This window comes from Lynx canadensis, chromosome B1 (genome assembly GCF_007474595.2).
Source record: "Lynx canadensis isolate LIC74 chromosome B1, mLynCan4.pri.v2, whole genome shotgun sequence".
NCBI lineage: Eukaryota > Metazoa > Chordata > Mammalia > Carnivora > Felidae > Lynx > Lynx canadensis.
The window spans coordinates 148,054,595-148,081,681 of record NC_044306.2 but is presented as its reverse complement, the minus strand read 5'-3'; the positions used below and the strand labels follow the sequence as shown (position 1 = coordinate 148,081,681).

Genomic DNA, 27,087 nt, shown 5'->3' with positions numbered 1-27,087 from the left:
AGGATGTGTTACATTAGTTCAATTTCAATATCTAAGGCTCACTAAGGACTTAGAGATAGGATACTAGTCCCTTTTAATCAATATTTTTAGTAAAGTAGTTTCTTAAATTTCCAAGTGGGTTGAGAGGAGGGGCCATTTGTCTCTTTATCGTTTAGTGTCTACTAAGTGCATGGCCCATGATAGTTGCTTATTAATATTGAACAAACTAAAATGAAACACCTTTACCTTTCATCATCTATCCCAGTTGACTTATTCTCCACAATTGCTATTTGTAGGCTTATTTATTGAAATGTTTTTTAATTGTTAGGAGTATAAGCCATAAGGGTCTATATGAGACTCTGAAATCTTGGGCAAAATCCTGATTATTTACAGGGATGAGCAAGCCAACCAATTTTTATAAAATCATGACCTTAATTTCAATTCTGAGGCCAATCTGAGCCACGTTGCATTTGACTCTTGGACATGTATTTTGCCATTATCCTAAATAGAATTGTATAGCTGTGTACACTTTAAATGTTTAATTTTCAGAAAAGCATGTTTTTTTATTCTCATATCCCTAGAAACAGTTGCGAACATGATGTGTTCTACCACATAAGTGAACATGTAATTTGATCTCCTTGATTAACATTCATGAGGAGCCAGATGATATATTGATTCTTCTATTAGTCTTGGAAGATCACAAAAATTAACATAAATGGAAAGAAAAAAATCTACCTGATTGAGTATGCAAGGATCCCTAGCATAAGGGGAATCACGGTAGCTGTCCAATATTTGAAAATGTCACATAGACAGGGGATCCAAGTGATTCTGCTTCAGGTGATAGAACTAAGTTTGGAAGTTTTAGAAAGTTGACTTTATCTCTGTCTGAGAAAGGCATTTATAATAATCAGCACTGACTGAAATGAGAAGTCTTAGGGAAGAGTCAAGTTCTTAATGGAAATTTCCTGGTTGCTGTAGAAGAGGCGTTTATGTAGACTAGGGGGTTAGATTTGACACACTTCTGATTATTTTATGCCCTGAAGTTTTACTTATGAAAGCAGCTTACTGCTCAGCAAAGTCTTTGGGATCTTTCCTGAATGCCTCACAGATTTCATCATTTGTTGGCTCTACGTAGGTAGGGAATTCTTGTGGCTGGTGCTTCAGGGCAGCCATACAGAGTTTCTGTTCAAGGCCCTCTTTGGTACAGCACTCAGCAGTTCCGGGGTGCACTGGGAATGGAGAGTCACTTTCACAGGACTTAGCAGACAATGCTGAGGTCTAGAATGAGAAAAGAAAAACAAGTCAATTTCTATATGGAAGTTTCCAGGCTTGTAATTCTCCATGGAGTATGACCTGTTAGTCTTTAAATCTAAAAATTCTCATCGGTAACAAACTGTCCATGCCAAAAACTCTACTGGATGACTTATCAACATGACAATTTACATAGTTACAGGCAAATACAGGGTCTTATGTTAATTACTCATTAACGGAAATAGAACCTTCATTAACAAGTGGACTGTTTGCAGCTGTTAGAGGTGGTTTTTTTTTGTTTGTTTTGTTTTTAGCTCAATGTTTCTATACGTAAATATTAACATATCTCGGGGTAAGTGAGGTCATTTGAAAAACTTCGCTGGTGATTCTGCTATGATCTCCCACCTGCTTTCTGCTGCAAATACCCCAGGGAGAAGGGTCACATCCTTCTATTAAATGAGCAGACTCTTCTTGACTGTTTTAGTCTTCTGCATTTGTTTGCATTCTCTTACCTGCTGGTGCTGGAGCCTGCTTTTGCATCAGGATCAGAGCCCAGACGCCTGGGTTTTACAAGGCAGAAACTGATTCATTAATTCAAAGAGGCAGCCTGAGGATCTGTTTCCTAAAGCCCCAATATTTATTCTCCTGTGCAGTACAGATTGAACACCACTGGTGCAACTTAATTTACTGCCTCAACACTGTGCACTGATAGCGTGGGCAGACTAAGCCCATAGTAAGGGCACCACTAAACCAATTGCAGCAGCAAAATGTTCTTTTTGGAAAGAATTTGATACTTGGAATAAATGTAAAATAGAGTCCCCATGGGAAAAACTTTCTGGGGATTTACTAGGGAAAACTGCCTAGACATCCCTACACTTAATTTATGTTGGTCATATTTTTAAAAACTTCTAAAGATCATTTCCTGTAAATGAAGGAAAGCAACATGATGAATTAATTACATAAGCCAAAAGTAAACCTCTCCTCCTCATCTCCTCCTCAGACTCTCAGAACTTAGGAATTCTTAGAAACTCTTTTTCATCCTTATCTCTTGTTGGTGAATTTTTTTTTCCTTTCCATTTCTTTCCCTGGCAATTGTCCTTTTTTTTTTTTTTTTTTTCTTATTCTCTCCTTTCCAAAAAAAGTTTGTAAAGAAAGTATCAACATGGTTTTAAAAATGCTTCCCACCCCTGACAATGGCAATGCCATCTCTGTTTCATGTGATCTGTCTCTATAATCCTGGGGCTTATCTCAGGTCAAGGGGTCAGTTAACTAATGCATGAAATAAAATGTAAATAAGACAAAAACACGTTCTGTTATTGATCATGGTTGGTAGTTTATTTTACAGTGGTGTAGAAGGTCTGGTTGAAATGATAGGTATTTATGGAATTGATGGTGGGGGGGAAAATTGATTTAAAATTCTTGGAACATATACAAGGGCCCAATGAAGCAATTAATAGGTAAGACTAATCATTGTGTAGGATTAAGAAATTTTTTTTTTCATGTTTGTTTACTTTTGAAAGAGACGGAGAGAGGCAGAGCATGAGTGGGGGAGAGGAGAGCGAAGGAGAGACACAGAATCTTAAGTAGGCTCCAGGCTCTGAGCTGTCAGCATAGAGCCCAATGTGGGGCTAGAACCCACGAACCATCTGAGCCTCCCAGGCACCCCTGTTTAGGATATATTCAAATCAGATCTTTGGAGCATGATTTCTGCAGGCTTGAACAAAGGGTTTGGTCAGTAGAAGCCTCTATCAAAATGCATCTAAATGTGCTTTGCATGAGGCCTGATAACTGTGTTAGTAAATTGCTAGAAACACCTGTAGTTTTACCTTTTTCAGGTCTTGTCTACATTTCGAATCCTGTCAATTCAGCATTTTAACTTCTGCATTTATACTTAAAGGGAGAAAACCCAGAACCTAGTGTATGTATATAAGGCAATTTTTGAAACCCAAAATAACTTGAGGCCAACACTAAACTATTCTGGGACAGTTGTACCTGTCTTAACATGATAAATGTATAGGTATGGGTAGGCTTTTAAGGTACACAGAATGCATTATTTCAAGGGGTTCATGAACTAATAGATATCCCAGTCTTTTCATTTGAACCTTGTAGGACTAATGGGCAAAACTGATTCATTATACTAGAATAGGTCTGGGCTGGGGGTAATTCTCTCAAACTTGGAGTAGGTGGAGTTGATGTCTAAGATTTCCCCGAGATACAGCATAAAGGCCTATCTTGGCTTCTTTCTGTGACTCCGTAAGGACATAGGCAGCCACATGAACCTACCCTGAGGTCATAGCAGTCCGGGTCAGCCCCTTCAGCACAGCAGGCTTCTGTCAAGGAGACAACTTCATTCACAAGGTGACTGATCTGTTCAAATGTGCTACTGGGAAACTTTCTGCTGTATGAGACCATTGATCTGAGGAAAACAGTAGGTTGATATATTTAGAATTTTAAGAAACTTCACATTTGCACATATTAAAACATGAAATTTGTTCAGTCTTTAACCAGAATATTGCATACATTGATTAGTGAAAAGAACCTGAGGTTCACTTTTAAAAAATAGTTTTTGTTCTAGGCAAATGTTCCCTTGTAAAATGGAAGTTGGATTTGGGGGTTTTATCCAAGAAGTCTTCTATTCTTTCCTTTCTCAAGCCTCCCCAGTAATCCTGTTCTATGTCTTGTTTTTGTTTGCCACAGCCCTTGTATATACTCTTTGCATTTTATTTTATCTTAAGCTGTGCTTGTTCTCTTAACTCTATTAATAACCTTACTGCTAACAAATTCTTAGACTCTAGTAACGATAACCCAACTGGATTCTTTGGATGTCCTCCACTGGCCTAACACCTGTGCCCACATTGGTCTTGGGTTCTCACAATGTGCAGAGAGTGGCTCAGCCCTCCCTGCTGAATTGAAGTTCTCTCACATGTGGTTTCATTCAAGGTGAAGTAACCAAGAGAGTGAGTGAATACCTCGTACTTACAAAGATGTGAAGTCATCTTTTCCTAGATTGGCAAGTTCCTTGCAAACTTTATCCTTCTCATAATCTCGGCCTAGGAACCAGAAATAGAAAAATTGGTATCTTTTCCTTTCTAATGAATGTAACGTTGTATGTATAGGTCTTCCTCATGATGCATCTATGGTGAAGGTAGCATTTTCTCAATATCTATATACAATTTCATTTTGGGGTGCCTTTCTAGCTGGGTTCCTACAGATCAATTTTATGGCCTGCTATGCATTGTAATGAACAGCAGAACAAACGCCCTAATACTGAAAGCAGAGAAGTCAAAGGTCAGAACTTACTGATAGGGCAATCAGTCTCTTATGTCACTTCTGTATAATAATGCTAAAAATGTAACTTTTAATCTTTCCCTTATTTGTCTCCATTTCACTATGGTCTTAAACAAGAACAAAACATAAATGGTGAGCATATGCCCATACACACTTAGTGAAGAGCTAGCCCCTCTAATGCAGGACTTTAAAGGAGATTTGTGGCTTGGTGTTGCCACCATAACTCCATTACCCACTTCAAATTCTATCAGGGAAGGCTAGGAATTCAGCTTAGGGGGGAAAATGGAAATTTGGCAATTTTCTCCCCCCAAAAAAAGATTAGCCTGTGAGGTGGGTTTGGAGAAATGGTGGAAAGCACTTCCCTTCAAGCACTGAGAGAGGCTTAAAGGAAAACACTCAGACCTTCATAGGTGACCCCTGGGGTTTGGGGTACAACGGCAGGTGTCTGATTCAGACTAGAGAATATTAGAGGGTGAGAGGGGCTAGTGAAGTGGCCTGGGGCAGCAAAGGTGAGGGCTTTGAGTGGGAAGCTGTGTTGTGGTCTGTGGACCTTATATAGATCAAGCAGGAGAGCAATCTGACCTGGAGTTGTCTTAATTTGGGGGGAGGAAGGGGTGGCCTGTCTAGAGGGCAGTGTGCTGCCAACAGTGGGACATCTCTGTGTGGAGTCCGACAGCTTGAAAGTCAGAGGCCCAAGGGGAAGTTTTAAGGTGCCAGCTGGATGTCAGAGATTCCAGAAATGTTGCAAAGAGCTTTCCAACGAACCCATAAAGTGTCAACTTTGAATATTTCCCATAACTAGTGGAAACACTAGCTCACAAAACTGTCCATTGAATTAATGTTCCTGCTGCTTGCTTCTCCTGCTAGCTTGTCCCTTTTCTGTTAACCTTGGAAGAGGTAAAAGCAGTTGAGTGAGCATGAGGAAGAAGAAGAGAATAAGCAGAGAAGAAACTGTACATGTCTTTTGTTGCCACCATAGGCAAAAGGACTGAAACAGTCCTGATCTGGGGGGGAGTAGTTTCAACTTCAAAAGAACTTACAAATATTTGACCATTAAACAAACCAGCCTTTCCCGTGACTTTTATGAGGTAGTTGTTTTGAGGATCAAAAGGATCAGAGGGACCTCTTTAAGGGAACAGAAAAATCAAATGAACCCACTCTCAGGTCCATTCAAGTGGCTGGGAAGAGCTCGTTCCCACAGGAGAAGAGTTCTTTACAGATTAAGACCCACTTGCGCAACATCCCTACTACATAACACAATAGGGTAGATGTGTGGAAGTGGTCCATGGTGTCCTTCCCTGACTCATTTATGCAAGTAAGTCTAGGAAACCTTCAACATTTAATGATACATCTTTTGGAAAGAAATGTAGGAAGTATATAAACTGCCTAGTTTCTAAGTGTGTTAAGTGTTAGCAACTTCTCCTGGACGGTAAATATTGAGAAAACCATCTCAGGTGATACAATGGCAACTTCTGTCATGCATTTACCCTCCCACATGCCCTTGCCTCTCAGTTAGGGCTTTGAAAGCATGAACATAAGGAAGCCAGGGTAGAAATTGGTCTTCTATGGTTTGCTGTGGAGGTGGTGGTACATGGATATAGACTAGGGAAAATTTTTTCTTTTGAAAAGTTCTCTTTAGGATTTTAGATTTAATGGCAAAGACCTCCTGCAGAAGAAGCTGTTGCCCCCTATATCTTTCAGGTGGACTGTTCAAAGTATATTACTGCAGTGGGAAGAGTCAGAACTGGGGGACAGAGACATTCCTAAGCAGTACTTTGAGTCGCCCCCTTATTACAAATACCATCAAAATCAGAGTGGGAAAGAAACTACATGTTCAAATCTCACATCCTCTTGGAAACCAGGACAAGCCAGTAGGATTGATAAATTTAACAGTCAATGGAGTATAAAAAGCCACTTGCAGTGAACTTGTTACAGCTGAGAACCTTCACATCTAGTACATTTTCTGAAATGTATTGACAAGGTTGCAAGGTCAGATATTGTCACCATTTCAAAGGGCTGAAAGCTTCCATTAATCATTAATGATATTCAATGAGACTGACCACTAGGGCATGGGGGAAAGAATCTAGGGGAGAGCTGCCCTCCTATAATGAAGGATATAACATTAGGATGTCCACAGTTGTTTTATGTTGTTCCTAAGGTAGGATGTCCAGGCTTTTATGTTGTTCCTAAGGTAGAGCTAAGAAAAACTGGTGGCAGATTTTAGTTCAATGTATGAGAACTTTATTATAGCCATGACTGATAACTGAAATGATGAATACCTTTTTGAAGAGGTGAGTTTTTCCTGGAAATAATCAAATGGAATTTAACCATATGTATTAAATTCCTAAATTTAGTACAAGATTATATCCTCGTATCTATAAGATCACATACAAGGGATTACAAAAGAATTCCTTTTAGAAATATTAAGAAATTAAGTGGAATCTTCCCCCTCCCCCCCAGAACTTACCGTGTTTTGAACCACAAAAAATAACTCCAATAAGAACTTTTCTGTTTAATGCATAAGGGCTAATTTTGTTTAATGTTCCCTATAAAAATACAGAAGTCCATTTTTGTTGATATTGCTGAACACTCAATAACATGCAAAGTGAGAGCCTATATTCAAAGGGCATACCTCTGATGAACATTTAAAGAAATATTTTTTCTGGCCTTCCAGATTCAGATTTCTCACTTCATCCAAAAAAGTTTCACTCAGTGCATTATGGGAATATAAGTACATGTGATATAAGCAGACACTACAGATTAGCCCCTGTTAAGTAGCTTTAATTAAATCAAATGGTGTTTGTACCGAAATGCATGAGAATCCACAGGTGTTAGGTACTAAGTGAAATAAAGATAAATATCATATGATTTCACTCATAGGAGGAATTTAAGAAACAAAACAGATGAGCATAAAGGAAGGAAAAATAAAAGGGAGGCAAACCATAAGAGACTCTTAAATACAGAGAACAAACTGAGGTTGCTGGAAGAGTGTTGGGTTGGGGATGGGCTAAATCGGTGATGGGCATTAAGGAGGACACTTGTTGGGATGAACACTGGGTGTTATATGCAAGTGATGAATCACTAAATTCTCGTGAAACCAATGCTACACTATATGTTAAGTAACTTGGATTTGAATAAAACTTAAAAATTAAAAAAAATTCAAAATAACGATGCAAAAAAAGGGAGGGAAATTAGATCAACTGCATAAGATTTAAAATGGTTTTGGAACCATTTTTTCTAGAAATTCAACCTTGGGCTTGATAGAAGCAAGGGAGGCAGCTCAAAAGAGTCAACTGAGAAAGTTTAGAATTAAGGGTAAAAAGCTCTCAAATAACCTGTAGAGGAAGCTGTTGTACCATGTATCTTACAGATAGACTACTCAAAATATGTTTCTGATTAAAAAAAAAAAATTGTTCACTTATTTATCCAGAGAATACCTATATCTTATAAGCCTAAGCAGATGTTAATCATTTTCTAATGGTTGAAAAAACAAATACTGAAGTTAATTTGCAATATGATTATTACAAATTGATTCCTTACTCCAGGGAGTGCTGCTAAATGTTTTCATACCAGTTGAACCCACTTTGATTCATGTAATTAAATACTATCTAGAATGAATGATAAATGACAGTCTGTTCTTGAATGTTCCATGTGGTTATAAAGAAGGCAATCTGGACTTTGATACAGCCCCAGTAAATATTGGCATAATCTCAGTGACTCTGGTGAAATCACTTTGACATCAAGTGACCCCTAAGCACTAAATGTTTACAAATTAATGGAATTTTTGCTTTTTGCAATAGCCTGTCCCATTTCTTTCTATATTGTGAAATATTCTGGTAAGTTGTGTCTAATTCTATCTAGACTTCTGAAAACTTGATTTATTTTCAGGAAATTGTATTGCTTTATGTACCTCCTCTCTCTCAACAGAGCTAATAGTATTAATAAATGAAACAGATATGTTTTGAAGACCTACTCTGTACTAGGTGGTTGGATTCAGTAGTGAATATACAATGGAGAGCAAAATACTCCTTCTGCCCTCATGGAATTTTCAATCTAGTTGAAAATAGACCACAAGGTACTACTGTCCTGGTACAAACTTTGCTAAAAAATGTATTTTGAATGCTTGAACTACTGCTACAGTATTTCTCTAAAACAAATTCGGCCCCCTATAAAAGCCATTTATATACCGGGAGCAATGGCTGTACCCTAAATAACATTGAATTGAATAAATGTTTATGTAGGATGCTAGAAACCATATTAATGTTGCTATTTTCCTTTTTTGTTTTGGAGAATCATAGGTTTTCAGAGCTCCATGGAGCATTATATATTGTTTTAATTTTATTTCTTTGGCATTTTCATTTCCATCATGCACTGACAGACTCATTGGTGTCAGAAAATGTCCATATATTTGGGGGGGGGGAGGTGTGTGAGTGTGAACTTAGAAATATGATTTGTAGCATTTATTTAAACTAAGCAGACTATATATTGATTTCAGAATAGTGATTTTACTTGAGAAATTGAGCCTTGCTGGACAGGTTTAGGAAGCTTCCCTAGTTATTGGAGATAAAACTACTGATTTATTGCTAGAATCCCTATTAATGAAGCAGTGGCGAATTAAAACTTGATTTCATTTTTTCAGGCTTTTTTGGTTCTCATTTCTATTGCTTTTTTTAATCGTAAAACACTGATCTGGTCTTTCACATTGATAATGATTATAGGCCAGTGTACAGTTTTCTGGGTTTGAGTCCATAGAAAGAAATTCAATCCTTCTAATACTAAACCTAGAACTCTACATGGCCTCTATAGATTAAACAATTTAGAGGAAATGAAATGTCCTTCTTAGGATGCCATCAGAAGAACAAATAAAGCTTCATTTTATATTTTGAAAATTAAACAGTAGGAGATACGGGGTCAGTGAGTCAGTTCTCTAGAAACGACAGTTGTGGTAGAGAGTGGCCTCATGGACTTCACTCAAATTCAACGTCCATGGGTCTACTGTAGTGGTCTCACCAAAGTCTCAAAGGAGGGCATTCTTTCTACATCTCCTTGCACTGCCCCTTCCCTTTATAAGTTGGGCACCTTGTCATCTACAAATGCTTTTGCAGGGGTGAAGATCAGGGAGCAAGTTTCATATTCCCACTTTTGGGATACTTGAGGGCGATATGTTCTATATCTTGATGTGGAAATTTGGAATGCATTGTATAGCCTACAGGAATAAAAAGGTGCTATGCCAAAACTCAGAAGACCCCTATACTTAAGGAACTGAAGTCTGGTGGTAGAGATAAGCATGTCATACCAGTAGTGATCATTGCCCAAGAAGAGATTGAAACAAAGCATTATGAAACTCGAGAATGGAAGGGAGAGCTTTTAGAAAGCCTCAAGAAAGGAACTATTACCTGAAGTGAATCATGAATAATAGGCAGGATTTTAACAGGAGTAAATGAATTGGGAGAAGTATTTGTGTGGAGGGTACAACTTGAAGAGCTGTCTTAAGTTAGAAAATCATAAATCCTACTTGGAAAATGAATAGTCCAATAAGAGAACTGAAGTATGAGACTTAAACACAGACTTAATAGTCAAAGTTTTAATTTTAAGGTATGGGGTATCCATTGAAATCTATTCCTGTAGGGGAATTCAAGAAAGAGTAATCTTGGGCTTAAGGTAATCAATAGTATCTTTTTCATAAGGTTCTTCTACATTAATCTATGTGAAAATGCTTAGCACCTCTCCTGCCTAATGTGTTAAACGCTCAGTGTTAAAAACTTTTTATAGCAAAATTCAACTTTTCATAGCAAAATCCAATTATGGTATATATTATCAGATATTCTCTACTCTGGTGATATAGATATTCTGTGATTTGTTCCAGTCCTCCTTGCAGGAGATAGGTTAAGTTACTTTCTGGTAAAAGGAATATGAAAGAGAAGATAAAAATAGAAACTCTAAGAAATCAGCGAAATGAGTCAACGTGCACCCCAGTGATCTCCTGGCCAGCTTTCACTGGATCTGACAAATAAAATGGTAGCTCATCAACCGTGAGATGCCTTGCCTCACTTCTCCTTTTCTCTGGGAAGTCTCAACTCGTCACAGGGCCCAGAAACCTACTATATGAGACTTCTTTTGCTACTGTAACAAATTACCACAAACTTAGTGGTTTAATCAACACAAACTTACTGCCTTATAGTTCTGTTGGGTAGTCTGGCCAAGGTCTCCTTGGGCTAAAATCAAAGTGTCAATAGGACTATGTTCTTCCTGGAGGTTTAAGCAGATCCTTAGGGGATCCTTAGAGGCAGTCAGCATTTCTTGGGACCAGGCCGTCTTCTCCATCTTCAAAGCTAGAATTTTGCATCTTTTTTCCTTAGTCACCCCTTCCTCTGACTCTTCTGCTTTTCTTCTACCATAAGCACCTTGTGATTGCATTGACCCCACTGGGTAATCCAGCATTATTTTTCTATTTGAAGGTCAGCTGATTAGCAACCTTTTTTCCATCTGCAACCTTAATTCCCTTTTGTGATGTAACCTACCTATTTACTCACAGGTTCTGGACCTTAGGATCTAGACATTTTTAGAGGGCTCCATTCTGCCTACCATTTGCTCATTCCTATTTCAGCCTGAAGTTGTACTTACCATTAGGTGGCTTTAAACAGACTAGAATTGGGGTGGATTTGTATTAGATCGCCTGATCCCTGAAATCCTACCAGCTGGCTGTATAAGCTCAAATTGATCATTTCATTAATCTCTCAGTAGTGATCCTGACTTTTATGTAATTCATCTTTTGGACTCCAGTTACCAGATTGTCAGGTTGTGTATTGTATTCTAATATGAACCAAGTGGGGAAGAGATAAGAGGTAGGGATTTGGTCGGAAGCCATTACAATAACCATGCAAAGGGGAACGAGGGCCTGGACAAAGACCGTATATGGAAATGTAGATATGAGAGGTAGTGTTCACAGGGTTTGAGCTTAAATACACATAGGAGGTAAAGGAGAGAGGCAAAAGGGAATACGGAGGAGGTTCCTATAGTGGAATGCTCTGTATAAGGCTGATTTACTTCAGGGCTGAAATTGGTAGAATATGGACATGATTGAATATAGATAACAAAAATGAAAACAACAAAACTAAGGAAGTCTCTGCAGGATTGGACATCAAGCAATTCCAAGGTTATGGTACTGGGAAAACAGGGAAGTTAGAAGACAGAGCCAGTCCTATGGAGTATGGATGAACTAGAGTTTGGATCGGTTCCGGATGACCATAGTAGGCAGAGTGAATTTGACTTAATTCCCCCTAAACAGGTGCTAATGAACTGTTTTTCTCTTTTGTCCTTAGGTTAGTGAGAGATTGTTCAGATATCTGTCCCATGAGAGGCAACAAAACCATGATTTCAAGCATTATCTTTGTAAACCTAACTAATCTAGGTAAAATTCTGATTCTGCCACTTATTAGCTTATTTTCCTTGGATAATTTCTCTCACTTTCAAAGTGGGGATAATAGTACTGAGTTGATCAAGGTGTTTTAAAGATGAAATTTATTCAAAAGACTTTGAACATGCTGACACATTATGAATATTGGCTATATTTAGTGCATAGACTCTAATGTTTCACATTGGATACTTTATAAATCTTATAATTTTACAGAGTTTACTACTTCCAGGATATCTATTATATGTCCTAGTTGACGTTTAATTTTCCTTAAATAATCAAAACTACCTAACAATCCTAACTTTCTGATTTTACGCAAAAAATCTGTTGAACACATAGTACATGTCAAGTAGTCTTCTAAAACTTGGAATTAAGCAAGGAACAAAAATAAACTCCTTGATTTCCTGGAGGTTGGGTTCTACATTTTACATTTATTATAATACACAGCTGGTGATCAGATAAGGTGAGGAGTACTAAAAAGAAAAATCAAGGTAAAGGGATAAGGAAAAATGGAATAGTCAGTGCTATTTCAGATAGGTTGGTCAGGGAAGCCTCTTATGTACATGAACTTGGAGCAGACACTTGAAAGGAGGTGAGGAAGGGAGCCATGTGGATATCAGGTGGATCAGTGTTCTAAGAGGAGGGGGGGAGCTAGCACAAGCTCCTTAGGTGCAGAGCACATAGTGTGTGGGATAGTGTGGATGTCAGTGTGACTTTAGCAGAGGAACTGGAAGGGGTGGGGGACAGAGCAGGGTAGTGTTGGGCAGAAAAAAACAGGTTAAGTGGCCATAGACACCCAGGGAGAAGGGTAATAGATGCCTATTAAGGATTGTTCATCTCTTGGGGCACCTGAGTGGCTCAATTGGCTGAGCGTCCAAATTTGGCCAAGGTCATGATCTCATGGTTAGGTTCGTGAGTTCAAGCCTCTCATTGGGCTCGCTGGTGCCCTCTCAGAGACCACTTTGGATCCTCTGCCACCATCCCCCTCTGCCATCCGGTGTCCCCACCTCGCTCATGCTTTCTCTCTCAAAAATGAATAAACATTAACAAAAATTCTTCATCTCTTCCTCCTAGATTAACCTCATGTCTGCTTAAAGCATACATACTTCTCCCTATACTAGCCATGTGGTGAGTGTGTACCTGGCTTTGTACCTAACAACAGTGGAGTGTAACTGCTATTAATTTCCAGGGAAGTTAACAGTGCCTTTGTGATAAAGTTAGCTACCTCTCTGACTTCAGCTCCTCCTCCTTTTCCCTCAAAAAGAGCTAAGCCTCTTTTGTGCTTTTTCTCTGGCTGCTTTGTGAACTTGATTCAGGCCATACTTGTTCCTAAAACTTTTATACCTCTGTTCCTTCACCTTGAAACACTCTTCTAGATCTTTTCATGGCTGTCTCCTTTTCATCATGTAGACCTCTTATCCTGGGTCACCCCCTCAATAACCATTTATGTAGGTTTTGCAGAGAGGGTACAAAGACCTATCTGAGAAAACAGAAGATCTCTACGTATCCTAAATTACTTCTCTGACATTCTGCGCAGCGATGCTCCTGAATCAAGCTTAGAGCAACTTATTTTTAATATGGCTGCTGATGAAGGCTGAGCTTGTGGAAAAGAGAAATGGTGATTCAGTGGTGATTTGGGAGATTGGGATAACCCACATTGTCTAGGGGTGTTCTGACAGGCAAGCGGGAGAAGGATAAATGCAGCTCCCCCACAACTCAAAGAACTTACTTTCTTCTTGCTATTTGATACCCCATCTAGTAACAGTACATATGTTGAGAATGAGATGCTTCAAGCAAAAAGGAAAATGTTTGTAATAATAGATCCCGCTCTTGCCAACAGCTCCTATAAAATGCAGAGGCTTATTTCCCGTAGCATTATTTCCTTAGTAATTGTGTAGCTGTGTCAGCCTTCCTGCTGCTTTCTTGGGGAGAGGGAGAGACAGATTTTAGATTTCAGTCCTGAGGAAAGAAACTTGAGTGGAGAGGTGATTGGCATACACAGACTTCTTGCCTCTCATGGGGTAGCTAATGTGGAGGTATTTTTATGACTCCATCCGGATTTGGCATACTTGGTAAGCCCTTTTCTCCCAAGATGTACCCAAGGGCTTGTGCACTAAATCTCCAGGGCCATTTGCTAGGACAGGATTTGCCTGACTGGGGCCACTATTCATGTTGAGCTGCAGCAGTATCCATCTTAAACCTGAGGTTTCCCAAAGAATACTTGCGTGGTGTCTGGACACTTTAGGAAAGAGCCTGTGTGTTTGGGAAACTGGGTGAAGTAAGGTTTCTTTCTTGTATGACTTCTTGGAACCTTTAGGGTAACAAAGACATGGATTATAAACCAACCAAGAAAGACTAATGTATGGCTTATTTCTTATCTGTGTTTGGCCATAAAACTTTTCCTAACATGAGTCTTGAATGAAATATACTTTGGAAAAAGGTCTTCTAGATACATGTTGTGGATTGTTGATCAGCTCTCTAGAACTATAATAGAACTGCAACACATACCTATTGTCTACTATCCAAGCCTCCTCTCAACTCCATTTATTTTATATACATACAAATATATATGTATGTATATATATGTAATATAGTAACTTTCTGCTAGAAGAGAGCCTACCTAGCTCCCAGGTAAATCATTGACTTGGTCATTTGGGTCATGCTCAGGACTGGTGGGTCAGGAGTACTATTTCCAAATATTGGACATTGATTACTTATAAATGTATTTTATGTCTTGGGGGTTATCATCTGACCTTTGGAATCTAAGTAATCTGAAGTTCATTGTTAAGCTTCCTTTAAGGTCTGAAGTTAATTGAAGTTCTCAGGATCCACTTCATTAGAGCCTGAGAGAGTGCTGAATGTCAAAACAGGGGTTGCAGAATACTGTTTTCCAGAGGACATTTGTGATCCTTTGGGAAGCCAATATGCACTTAGAATCAGCAATCCAAAATGATGACCCCTGCCCTATGCTGGGCATCCACATACAATTCCAGGACCTAGCCATTACTAGATCTTCTGTGTTTTGAAGATCTTGATGTGAACGTTATTTCAGTAGGATTTCTCAGGTTCGTATATGCCCCAGGGAAACCATAGGCAAAGGAGTAAGCTTTTAGGGTTTCCTGGGACGTGGCCTATTTAGGGCTCTTGTAAAGGACACAATTTATACCCCATGAGATCTCAGACTTTGTAGTCGAGCATAGGATCTGTAGCTTACTTAAAAATCTATAAATGAGGTGTGTCTGGGTGGCTCAGTTGGTTAAACATCCGACTTCAGCTCAGGTCATGATCCCATGGCTTCTGGGTTCAAGTCCCACGTGGGGCTCTATGCTGACAGCTCAGATCCTGGAGCCTGTTTCAGATTCTGTGTTTCCCTCTCTCTCTTTGCTCCTATCCCATTCTCAAAAATAAACATCAAAATATATATATATATATATTTATATATATATAAAGAACTTAAAATGTAAAATAACTTGGATAAAAGATCAAGGAAAAGTGAATGTACAGAGAAGAGGAATAAAGTTCATGTCACAGTAACTGGTAATTTCTGGGTTATACATCTTATTCTATTGGTTAGATATGTTGTTAATATGAATACTACCACATGACTTGAGTGAGGCTGCTCACGGATAGCACTAAATGTAAGTTTCACTTCTCCAAGATGAATGCAGATTTCCTTAGAAGCACTAAAGAATCAGCCAGAGAAGGAAATTGGAAAGGATTATGAATTTGAAACTTGGAAACTTTTCATGAAGTCACATGCTTCTATTTCAGCTTCTTTTAAAAACATTTTTAAACATTGCTCAAAGATGAGATGCCATTTGGAGAATATTTAAAAAAATTTTTAATGTTTATTTTGAGAGTGAGCCAGCAATTGGGGGAGGGGCAGAGAGAGAGAGAGAGAGTGGGAGAGAGGGAGAATCTCTGTGCAGAGCCCAATGCAGGCCTGGATCTCACAAATCATGAATCATGACCCTTGCCTATACCAAGAGTCAGACGTTTAACTGACTGAGCCATCTAGGTGCCCCTCCCATTTAAAGAATATTAATGAAAAATCTAAAACATGGTTATCAAGATAATTAAGCTATATTCTTTCATGTGGATGTTTTAGAAACTATAATGTGCTTTCAAATATTAAACATACACAGAATTTCTTAAAGAGGATCTAGGATCTTTGCTGACTTCATGCATCATTGATAGAATGTATTATGCTCTCAAAGACCATAAATCTTTGAAGTCTAGGGGGAAAAGTGCTCATTGATTGACCACAGCTTCCATTTGCATTATCTTCTAACAACTGAATTTCTAATTTCAAGCGATTCTCTCCAAATCTTGGCTCTCAAAAAAAATCAAAGAAGGACAATTATCTTTTCAATTTTCTTTTCTGAGATTCTTGATTTCTTGTCTATTCCAATTAAATGCTATATGCCACATTTGAGCTCACATTAGTGCCTTTTTGATTCTATCCTTTCTCAACATGTTTACCAACTCTCTGTTCTTGTATACCAACTCTCTGTTCTCTAATTTTTGTATGACTTTTCAAAAGGGTAATGGAAAATCAGACTACTAAGTTTTTATAAATGATCACACCAGTGGAAGTCTTACCTCTTTCTAGAGCACGCACAAATGCTACAGCAAGCAGAAGAACCAGAATTCTCTTCATTTTTCTGCTGGTGAGTTCTGCAGCACCTCGTCTCCTGTACGTCACCCAGTAAAAGTGACGGCCCAAAGTAACCAATTCCCTTTTACTAAGATTCCTGACTATGAACCAATCAATTATTAATCTCTACACAGAAGCAAGGGCAGTCATCCTTGGACCATAAGAGATAAAATAATATCAATCAAGACAAATAGACACCCTGGGGGAAAATGTAGAAGATTGTAATCATTAACTTTGTCAAACTGCAAGTCAGGGTATATATAGAATTTTTTCCCCCCACTGCTGCTTTTTACTAAAATGTGCTTAATGTATTAATGGGCACATTTCCCACCTGCCCTGTGAGTTAAGCATCTTGGGACTGTCTCTACCCTTCTCATGTGTAAATGGAAACTTGGAGGTTTCTCTCTATTGGTCTGCCTTTCTTTAAATGTACTACAAGTAAGGATTATCTTTAAAATATCACAGACTAGTTGTTTTTAAGTCCTAAGGGGGCAGGGAGAGGATGAGAAGCCAACTTATCACCCATTCCATAATTTTAATGTTTTAAAATTTTATTGAATACGGTGGGATAGTACTTCATGTCCTATATTACACTTTTTAAAGCACTGACCTACATATTAAAAATAACCCTTGAAGGGCAAATAACTAGGGGTGATGGAGGTGGTGGTGGTAAATGCCCCAAATCACAAAAGTTAGTGGCAAATGTTGGACTCCCTGGAGCTCATTTAAAGTTCTTTCTACAAACACTCTACAATTAATATGTTTGGGAATAGTATAACTTGAGAGTTCATAGTGGCCTTGTAGAATGCAGAAGAGGGAACCAAGCCCCAGATAGGTTTTGTAAATTACCCAGAAAGGCATAGTTATCATTCATCCCATCATTGGAATCAGGTCAGTCCCTGGGTCTTGGAGTAGCCCTCTTTTCAGGAAACTGAGTCAGGTAAGGGTTGGGTACATAAGCTATGAAATCAAATCCTCCCTCAGCTCCTATTGGCCCTATAGCCTTGGGAAGTTTTGTTTAAGCCTGATTTTTTTCTCCTATGCAAAGTAGTGATAACTCTTAGTACCTTTGTCACAAGATTGTTGTGAGCTTAATGAAGATAATCCATGTACAGAGTTTACCATGACATCAAACCCATGATAACATTAATGTTCTCTATTACTGTTGTTTACATTAGCTATTACTCTTATTTTAGCTGTTGTCCAATTTCTTTGCTGGCAGAGCTCTCCAAACTGAGAAGATCACTGGAACTCAGCAGAATATTTTAAAGCCAACACTGTATCTTGGCTTTAGGACCATCACAGACAAGTAATTTAGAATTTCAGTAATGATTTAGTAGCAAAGGATTAATTACATGGGCAGATTCCTTCCAAATCTTGGTAAACTGCACTAAACAGTTACATTTTTAGTCTGATCCACCATCTATATTGAAAATAGTAGGGTTTTAGGTTCAGAAAATGGAGTCCTGTTAGTTGGAAAAAGATCTCTGCTTTGATCTTGTTTAGTTACTGCTGTAAGGCCAATGGGCATCTATGTGGTAAAGGAGATTAAAAGATACTACAAACCTTGCTAGAGACCATATGGGAAGATAGTCTTGCACTTCAAGAACCAACTCTATACTGTTGAAAGATGAATTTTCTGCCACCTCAAAATCTTCTAAACTTTTCCTTTGGCTAAACTACTGGTTTATTTTGTAAGTTAATTAAAAAATGTTTTAGTCTTACTGTGAATTATTTGGAAATCCACTCTAAATTAGGGCCAAAGAGTTTAAAAATAACTGAGAAGCCCAGACTTGAGAATAACTGATAAGTTCCATTAAGATAACACAACATATGTTCTTAGTTTACTTAACAGTATTTCAGTCCTCTTTTGATTCACTCAAAGATAAACTATATTGTTTCCTATTAAATTTGCCACAGAGTTTAAGATCAGCCTGTTCTTTCACTTAAAAAATAACTTTATCTCTGCTTTTGCAATAACCTCTAGCACTTCTGTTTAATGACAAACTACATGTAACAAGAATTGCAACATCTCATTTAGGAGTCCTCTTGAGTAATCTCTACATAAGCTGCCAAAAGCATTCTCTTGGTTGAGTTTCTTTTTCTAACTGAAAATTAGCTCTCACCTGCTAATAGCTAAATATATGAGCCTTTGCTCAGTATTATTTGCATATCACTCTTTAATCTTTCAAGTGTTCATTGCTTATAACTATTCTAAAACTGGGAAGAAATAATCATAATTGGCTTAAATGAGAAGTCTCATGTCGCAATGACTACTAGTAAGTTGGATGGGGACAAAAGGTGAAAACAGCCAACTGAAATCTGAAATCTACTATAATACAGTAGCAGTTGTGGCCACTTAAATTTATTATTGAAATATATTTTTAAACAGATTTATTAAATATTTAAGTAGAATTTTATGGTAGTTGTCTTGCCTATAAAGAATTGGTTGGGGCACTTGACTGGCTCAGCTGGTAGAGCATATGACTTTTGATTTCAGGGTCATAAGTTTGAACCCTACATTGGGTATAGAAACTACTTAAAATCTTAAACACTACTTTTTTTTATCTTGTCACTGGATTTAGAAGGAATGTAGGTTTTTCACCAAAAAAAAAAAAAAAAAAATAGTTCTAGGCAAAATTGTGAGACAAAGCCCATCTTTGCTTCTTTACCTATTATTCTCTTTTACTAACTCTTAGGCCATATACTCTTTACCAGAGCAGTATCTTGAACATTTTTATGATCCTACAGGCTGTTTAGAAACTGTCCCATTATAGTATGATAGTACAAATGACCTTCTTCAGAATGATTTCATTTCCCAGAGTGTTCTTTTCATTTAGATTCTCTTTAATAGTATAAAGTGCATTATCAGTATCTTGCCCTGATGAATGACCTGATGAGATGGATGTTAGTAGCATAAAGTATGTATTATCCTTAAAGTTGATGTGCAGAGTAGGAATTGAACACAACCTAGATTGCAAGGTATTTTTTTTATTAAGCTCTTTAATTTCAGTATAAATACAGTATTAGAGTAGTTTCAGGTGTTCAATATAGTGATCCAACAATTCAATATATCACCCAGTGCCCATCACCAGAAGTGTACTCCTTAATCTTCATCACCTATTTTACCCATCCCTCCACCCACCTCCCTTCTGGTAACCATCAATTTGTTCCCTGTAGTTAAGAGTCTGTTTCTTGGCTTGTCTCTTTTTCCCCCCTTTGTTCATTTGTTTTTCAACTTCCATGTATGAGTGAAATCATATGGTATTTGTACTTCTCTAACTTATTTTGCTTATCATGATATTCTCTACCTCCACCCATATTGTAGGAAATGGCATGATTTCATTTTTTTTTCATGTCTAAGTAATATCCTTTTGTGTACATGTACTACATCTTCTTTATCCGTTTATCTATTGATGGATATCTGGGCTGCTTCCATAATTTATCTGTTGTAAATAATGCTGCTATAAACAGGAATACATGTATTCCTTTGAATTCATGTTTTGGTATTTTGGGGGACAAATAGCTAGTAGTACGATTACTGGATTATAGGGTAGTTCTGTTTTTAACTTTTTGAGGAACCTCCATACTGTTCTCCAGAGTGACTATACAAGTTTGCATTCCTACCACATCCTTGTGGTTTCTTGTATTTTTTACTTTAGCCATTCCAACAGGTGTGAGGTGACATCTCATGGTACTTTTGATTTGCCTTTCCCTGATGACGAGTGATGTTGAGCATCTTTCCATGCATCTATTGGCCATCTGTATGTTGTCTTTGGAGAAATGTCTGTTCATGTCTTCTGCCCATTTTTTAATTGAGTTTTGTAGGTTTTTTGTATACTAACCCTTTTTCAGATAGGTCATTTGCAAATATTTTCTCCCATTCAGCAGGTTGCCTTTTAGTTTTGTTGAATCTTTTGTGCAAAAGCTTTTTGTTTTGATGTACTCCCAATATTTATTTTTGCTTTGATTTCCCTTGTCTCAGGAGACATATCTAAAACCCTTTGCTCTGGCTGATGTCAGAGACCATTCTTTCTGTGCTCTCTTCTAGGATTTTTATGGCTTCAGGTCTTACATTTAGGTCTTTCTTCCTTTTTGAGTTTATTTTTGTGTGTGGTATAAGAAAGTGGTCCAGTTTCATTCTTTTGCATGTAGCTGACCAGTTTTCCCAATATCATTTGTTGAAGACCCTGCTTGTTTTAGTTTTTCTTCCCCCCATTGGATGTCCTTTCCTGTTTTGTCAAAGATTAATTGACTAAGTAATTGTGGACTTAGTTCTGGGTTTTCTACTCTTTCTACTTTGATCTATGTGCCTATGTATGTGTCAGCACCATACTGTGTTGATCACTGCAGCTTTGTAATGTAACTTGAAGTCTGGAATTGACACTACCAGCTTGGCTTTTCTTTGTAAAAGTTACTTTAGCTGTTTGGGTTCCATACAAACTTGAGCATTTTTCTAGCTCTGTGAAAAATGCTGCTGGTATTTTGATAGGGATTACAAAACCGTATAGTATTCTGGGGTAGTATACACAATTTGACAATTTTTTTCTTCCAATCCATGAGTATGGATTGTCTCCATTTCCTTGTGTCCTCTTCAATTTCTTTCATCAGTATTTTATAGTTTTCAGAGTATAGATCTTTGACCTCTTTGGTTAGGTTTATTCCTAGGTACCTTAATATTTTCAGTGTAATTGTAAGTGGGATTGATCTTTTTTTTTTTTTTTTTTTTTTTTTTTTTTTTTTTTTTTTTTTTAGAGCTCTGTAAGTGGGGATGGTGGGGAGCAGTAGAGAAAGAGAATCTTTAGCAGGCTCCAAAGTCAGTGCAGACCCTGACATGAGGCTCAATCCCACAACCCTGTAATCATGACTTGAGCTGAATTTAAGAGTCTGACACTTAACCAAGTGAGTCACCCTAGTACCCCTGGGATTGTTTTCTTAATTTCTATCTCTGCTGCTTCACTATTGGTGTATAGGAATGCAACATACTTCTGTACATTGATCTTGTATCTTGCGATTTTACTAAATTTATCAGTTCTAGTAGGGGTGTGTGTGTGTGTGTGTGTGTGTGTGTGTGTGTGTATGTGGATTATTCTGGGTTTTCTATATATAGTATGATGTCCTCTACAAATAGAGTTTAACTTCCTCCTTGCCAATTTGGATGCCTTTTCTTTTTGTTGTCTGATTGCTGTGGCTAGGACTTCCAGTACTATGTTGAATAAAAGTTGTAAGAGTGGTGATCCTGGTCTTGTTTCTAACCTTATGGGGAAAGCCCTGTTTTTCATACAGGGTAGTCTTCATAGCCAAACAATTTTCCTGTTCTTGACTCCCATGAGAAATTCCAATATCCAATCTCCCTTTTTATTTAAGTTGACTCAAGCTGCAGTTCCGGTCATCTGCAATTCAAGGCTCTCTAACCTATGTTTAGATCAATCCTCCCTCTGTTGCTATTATTTATCTAAAAAGCAAATGAGACCATATTATTGCCTAATTATAACCCTTTCATTGAATGCCTCTGTTTAAAGTTCATGACTACATTCTATGCACCTCTGTAAGATACTCTTTGCCTTGCATATTAAAATTTAGTACAGCTGAACTGCTTGTGGTTTACTGAGCACATGGCATTGCTGGGTCTCCAAAGGTCTTTGTTCCCTTTGTTTTCATTGGAAGAGCCCTTACTTTCCTTTGTGTCTGCTCTTGAAACTTTCAATTTTTTATTTAACATATATTTAATTCACACCACTTTTTGCAAGGTATCATGAAAACTTGTTGGTATTACCATTACCTGCAGACCTCCCTAGTCCTCATGGACCTTCTAATCTAGTTAGGAAGGCAGATAATGTAAACAAAATTGCAAAGTGCTGAGTGGTAAGTATGTAGAGAATGCAGAGGAGATGAGAGTAGATGCAGAGAGGCTGGTTTGAATGCTGCTTCAGGAGTCCAGACCAGGGTTGACAGTAGCTTGGCCTGTGGTTCTGGCAATGGGATGAGGAGACTGTTTAGGAGAGAGAATCAGTGGTGACTGACCAATGTTGAAAGGGAGAAAAAGGCAGGGGTGAGCCCCCAGGTTTCTGGTTTAAGCAAGTTGGTGATTATTAATACCATTTTCTGTTATAGAACATACTAAAGGAGAGAGTTTGGGGAAGATGTGTTAGGAGGAACGCTGAGTAGGCACATGGATATACTATTCTGGAATGCAGAAGAGACCTGAATTTCCAGGCTGCACTGAGTCTTTCTGCACTGTGCTCTCTTTACCCACAGTGTTCTTACTCTAGCTGAGATTTGTTCATCTAAGTGTTCCCAACAGCTAGTACAGAAACTCAATGTTATAAATCCTCAATAATAATCAGTTTAATGGAGGAATTTAAATATCTGGTGACTTTGTCAACCCTGTGTTTAAAATTAAAGAATATGATAAAAGTCTATAATTGGTTTTTACTCATTGAAATTCAGGTAAAATGTGAATGAGTCAATTCATTTTAAATTTTACTTGCACTTTCATGTGAATCTGCAAATGACTCCTCTGTATTTTAAACAAGAGGCTTATATAAATATATTCAACAGAGTACAAGGAGTTAGAAAATCTCACAAATATATATGGGTTTATTAAGCAAGATGGCTTCATTTATTTTAAAAGGAAAATTTTGAAATTAGAGATAAATTCTACCATGGTTTTACTAAGGCTACAAGTAGTCTAAGAAGTCTTCTATGATAAGTTGGCAAATAATAACTTTCCCAAGAATATGTTCGTGAAATATCACTGAAGAGGACACCAGATGTTTAAGAGAAATGCTTATTCAGACTAGAAGCAAAAAAAAACGTCTTCTGCTTGAAAGAGTAAAGAAAAAGGAATTAAAAGTCTCAGGAACAAGTTTCATAGGAGATTGCCTCAACCTTAGACAAGGAGCTACAACTGTGTGACTCTGTTGCTCAGTGGAATGAGGATTTCTGTGGTCACCACTGCTACAGTGATAGTCCTAACTAGTGAAGTGCCAGCTAAGAATTCCTAAGAAAAAATGATGTCTAGGTTCAGTTAATAAAGAAGAAACCACTTTACAGTGACTTCCTGCTCAACTATTTTCCAATAGTGGAGCCAAGTAATTTGTGAAAACAGGCTTAATTACTAAAACTGTGCAATTACTTTCTGGAGAACTTTGCAATGGTAGTGTAGAAGAGGCAGGGGTTGATAATGAGAAAATGAGACCAGGAGGACAAAAATAAGATGAAAGAAAATGAGAAAATTAGCCCATTTATAATCAAATGGCCATTGTGAACAGTAAAGATTGATGTGCCCAAAATGTACATATTTCTTTTCCACATTTTTAAATGCTTTCTAAGAACAGAATTGAGTTCTCAAAAATAGAATAGGTGATAATATTAATAGCCTGTGTTAACCTTCACTAAAAGCTTCTAATGTTGTCTTCCAGGCATTCTCTAATAAGCAGCACTCTAAAAAGGAAAGGCTGACAATTTGAATAAATTAAGGTGATATTTAAATTAGATGACATGAGTTTAACATTTCCAGGATCATATTGTAACAATTAAAAATGTTAGATAACCTAATAGATTATACTTGGGGAAAATACATTATCTTGGTTTTCATTAATTTTTTTTTTTAGTGGGGGCTAGAATGTCAAGAAATAGGAAATTTTGAGAAAGTATAATAGGCAGTATATAGGGATATCTCTGAGATGTTGTAGGTTTGGTTCCAGACCACCTCAATAAAGCCAATCTCACAATAAAACAAATGAAATGATTTTTCCCTCTGCATATAAAAGTAATGTCTACATTATACTGTAGTCTATTAAGTGTATAATAGCATTATGTCTAAGAATTTACCTTAAGTAAAAAATACTTTGTTGCTGGGTTGCCTGGGTAGCTCAGTTGATTAAGCATCTGACTTCACCTCAGGCCATGATCTTGCAGTTTGTGAGTTGGAGGCCTGTGTGGGGCTCTGTGCTGACAGCTCAGAGCCTGGAGTCTGCTTCAGATTCTCTCTCTCTCTCTCTCTCTCTCTCTCTCTCTCTCTCTCTCTGCCTCTCCTCAGCTGCACTCTGTCCATCTCTCTCTCTCTCCAAAATAAACATTAAAAAATTTTTAAAAATACCTTATTGCTAAAAAAAAAAAAATGCTAACCACCATCTGAACTTTTAGCAGGTTATAATCACTGATTGTAGACCACTATCACAAATATAATAATGAAAAGTTTGAAATTGGTAATTATGAGAATTACCAAAACATGACACAGAAGCACAAAGTAAGCAAATACTGTTTGAAAAATGGTGCTGACATAATTGCTTGCTGTAGGGTTGCCACAAACCTTAAATTTGTGTTTACAAAAACTGTTTTCTGTGAAACACAATAAAGCAAAGCTCAATAAGACAAGATATGCTTATAATACCCCTTTTTCTACCTACCCCCCCCCCCCAGATGCTCACATCCTAATTCCTGGAACCTGTGAATAGGTTATGCCAGGGTGGTAAGGGGAGTATTAAGGTTGTTAATCAGATTACAATAAAATATGTTGATTTTTCTGGATTATCTGGATGGGCCCAATGTAATCACAAGAGTCCCTTAAACAGAATAAGGAAGGTTAGAAAAGGTTAGGAAGAGATGTGAGGGTGAGAACTGGAATGATGTGATTGTTGGCTTTCAAAATGGAAAAGATAGATGAACCCCAAAATGCAGGCAGCCTCTAGAAATTGGAAAGGGGGCAAGAAAACAGAGGGGTGTTATGTTACAATCTCCAGTTCTAATTGAGAATTTTTCCATTTTCTTTATTTCTGTACTTGTTTAGCTTCTTAAAATTTGAAAATGCTTTGTATACATACAGACTTAAAATTTTTACTTCTGATAAATTAGTCCTTTCTCAGTATGTCCTTTTTTCTGTAATACTTTGTCTTGAAGTCTCTTCTGCCTAATACTAATATAGCCATGACAGGTTTCTTACACTTAATGTTTACATGGTTTAACTTCCATCATATTTTTTACTTTCAGCCTATTTGTGTCTTTGTATTTAAAGTGAATCTCTTGAAAAGGGCATTTAATTAACCTCTCTTTTAGATATCATCTCTTCAATTGAAGGGTTTAGTTCATTGATGTCATCATTGATATGACTGAGTTTGAGTCTACTATCTTATGTGCTTTTTCCATTTTTCTTTGGCATTTTTTTAAAAGTTTATTTTTTGAGAGAGTGAGAGAGTACATGCACAAGCAGGGGAGGGGCAGAGAGAGAGGAGAGTGAGAATCCCAAGCAGGCTCCATGCTGTCAGCTCAGAGCCTCATGTGGGATCATGACCGGAGCCAAGATCAAGAGTCAGATGATTAACCAACTGTGCCACCCAGGTGCCCCTCTCTTTGGTATATTTTGTTGGTTCTTGCCTCTCTTCTTGGTCAATTGAATATTTTTATTTTTCAGCTTCTTAACTATTTCTTTAATGGTTTCTCTAGGACTAACATTATCTTTAATATATCAAAGTTCATTGGTTTTACATCCAACACTTCACACTTTCTAGGTCACACTTCCCATTTAACATGAGAGTTCATATTTCACACTTTCCCACTTCTCATTTCATGTTTTCACTTCCCACTTCATACATTTAAAAATGTTACACAGTAGAATACCCTTTACCCATACCAACCTTTGTGCTATTTTTGTCATACTTTGTATTCATGTTTCATAAACTTTCCTTTCAAAATTATTCTTGCCTTAATTAGCACTTTTACACATGTTATCTCATTAACTTCTTCTAAGTACTCAATGGTAGTTCTTTTCATTGCTATCCTATATTAGTACTCTGTTTGTGGTTTTCACTAGTTTTTGTGCACAGGGTGGTTCTTGTTATACCTGAATAAGGTTTCATTGAGCTTCTTGTATCTTTAAGTCAATGTTTTTTCATCAAATTTGTGAAACTTGAGGAGTTAAGATGGCAGGAAAGTAGGGGGACCCTGGGCTTTCCTTGTCTCCCAAACACAGCTGTATTGACATCAGATCACTTGGAACACCCAGGAAATTGATCTTAGGATTGCAGAAGGATCTCTCCTATTGAAAGGAGGCAGCATAGCAGGTGTGAAGCTTACTGTAACAGATCAAAGCACACCTGGTTAAAGGTCCAAACACTCTCCACTGCAAGCAAGGAGGAGCTCTTTAGAGGGCTGACTAGTGAAACGAGCAGTCAAAATGAAGAAGCAGAGTGCACGCAGCATATACCTGAAACACTTCTTGAAGTGCCAGGTCCTGGACAGTGTGTGACCCCTTTTCAATACAGAATTATTCTCAGGTACAGGAAACCTAGCTTTCAAACCACTCAAAAGACAGAAACTTGGCCAAAATGACAGAGGAATTCTCCTCAAAAGAAAGGCCAAGGAGAAATCACAGCTAGGGACTTGCTCAAAGCAGATAGAAGCAATAGATCTGAACAAGAATTTAGAACAAGAGTCATAAGACCATTAGCTGGGCTTGAAAAAAGCATAGAAGATACCAGAGAAACCCTTGTTACAG

At 37.6% G+C, this 27,087-nt stretch overlaps 1 protein-coding gene across 1 annotated transcript in view; it reads right to left on the bottom strand.

Annotated features, from left to right (window-relative positions):
• Positions 1-27,087, bottom strand: part of GC (GC vitamin D binding protein) — an 82,719-nt gene that overhangs the window by 14,701 nt on the left and 40,931 nt on the right. Inside the window, exons 2-5 of the mRNA XM_030314490.1 lie at positions 16,535-16,715; positions 4,211-4,280; positions 3,514-3,646; positions 1,046-1,257 (exon numbers count right to left, since the gene is read on the bottom strand). Of these exons, the coding sequence (XP_030170350.1) occupies positions 1,046-1,257; positions 3,514-3,646; positions 4,211-4,280; positions 16,535-16,715 (596 nt within the window). The remainder of the gene's footprint in view (positions 1-1,045; positions 1,258-3,513; positions 3,647-4,210; positions 4,281-16,534; positions 16,716-27,087) is intronic.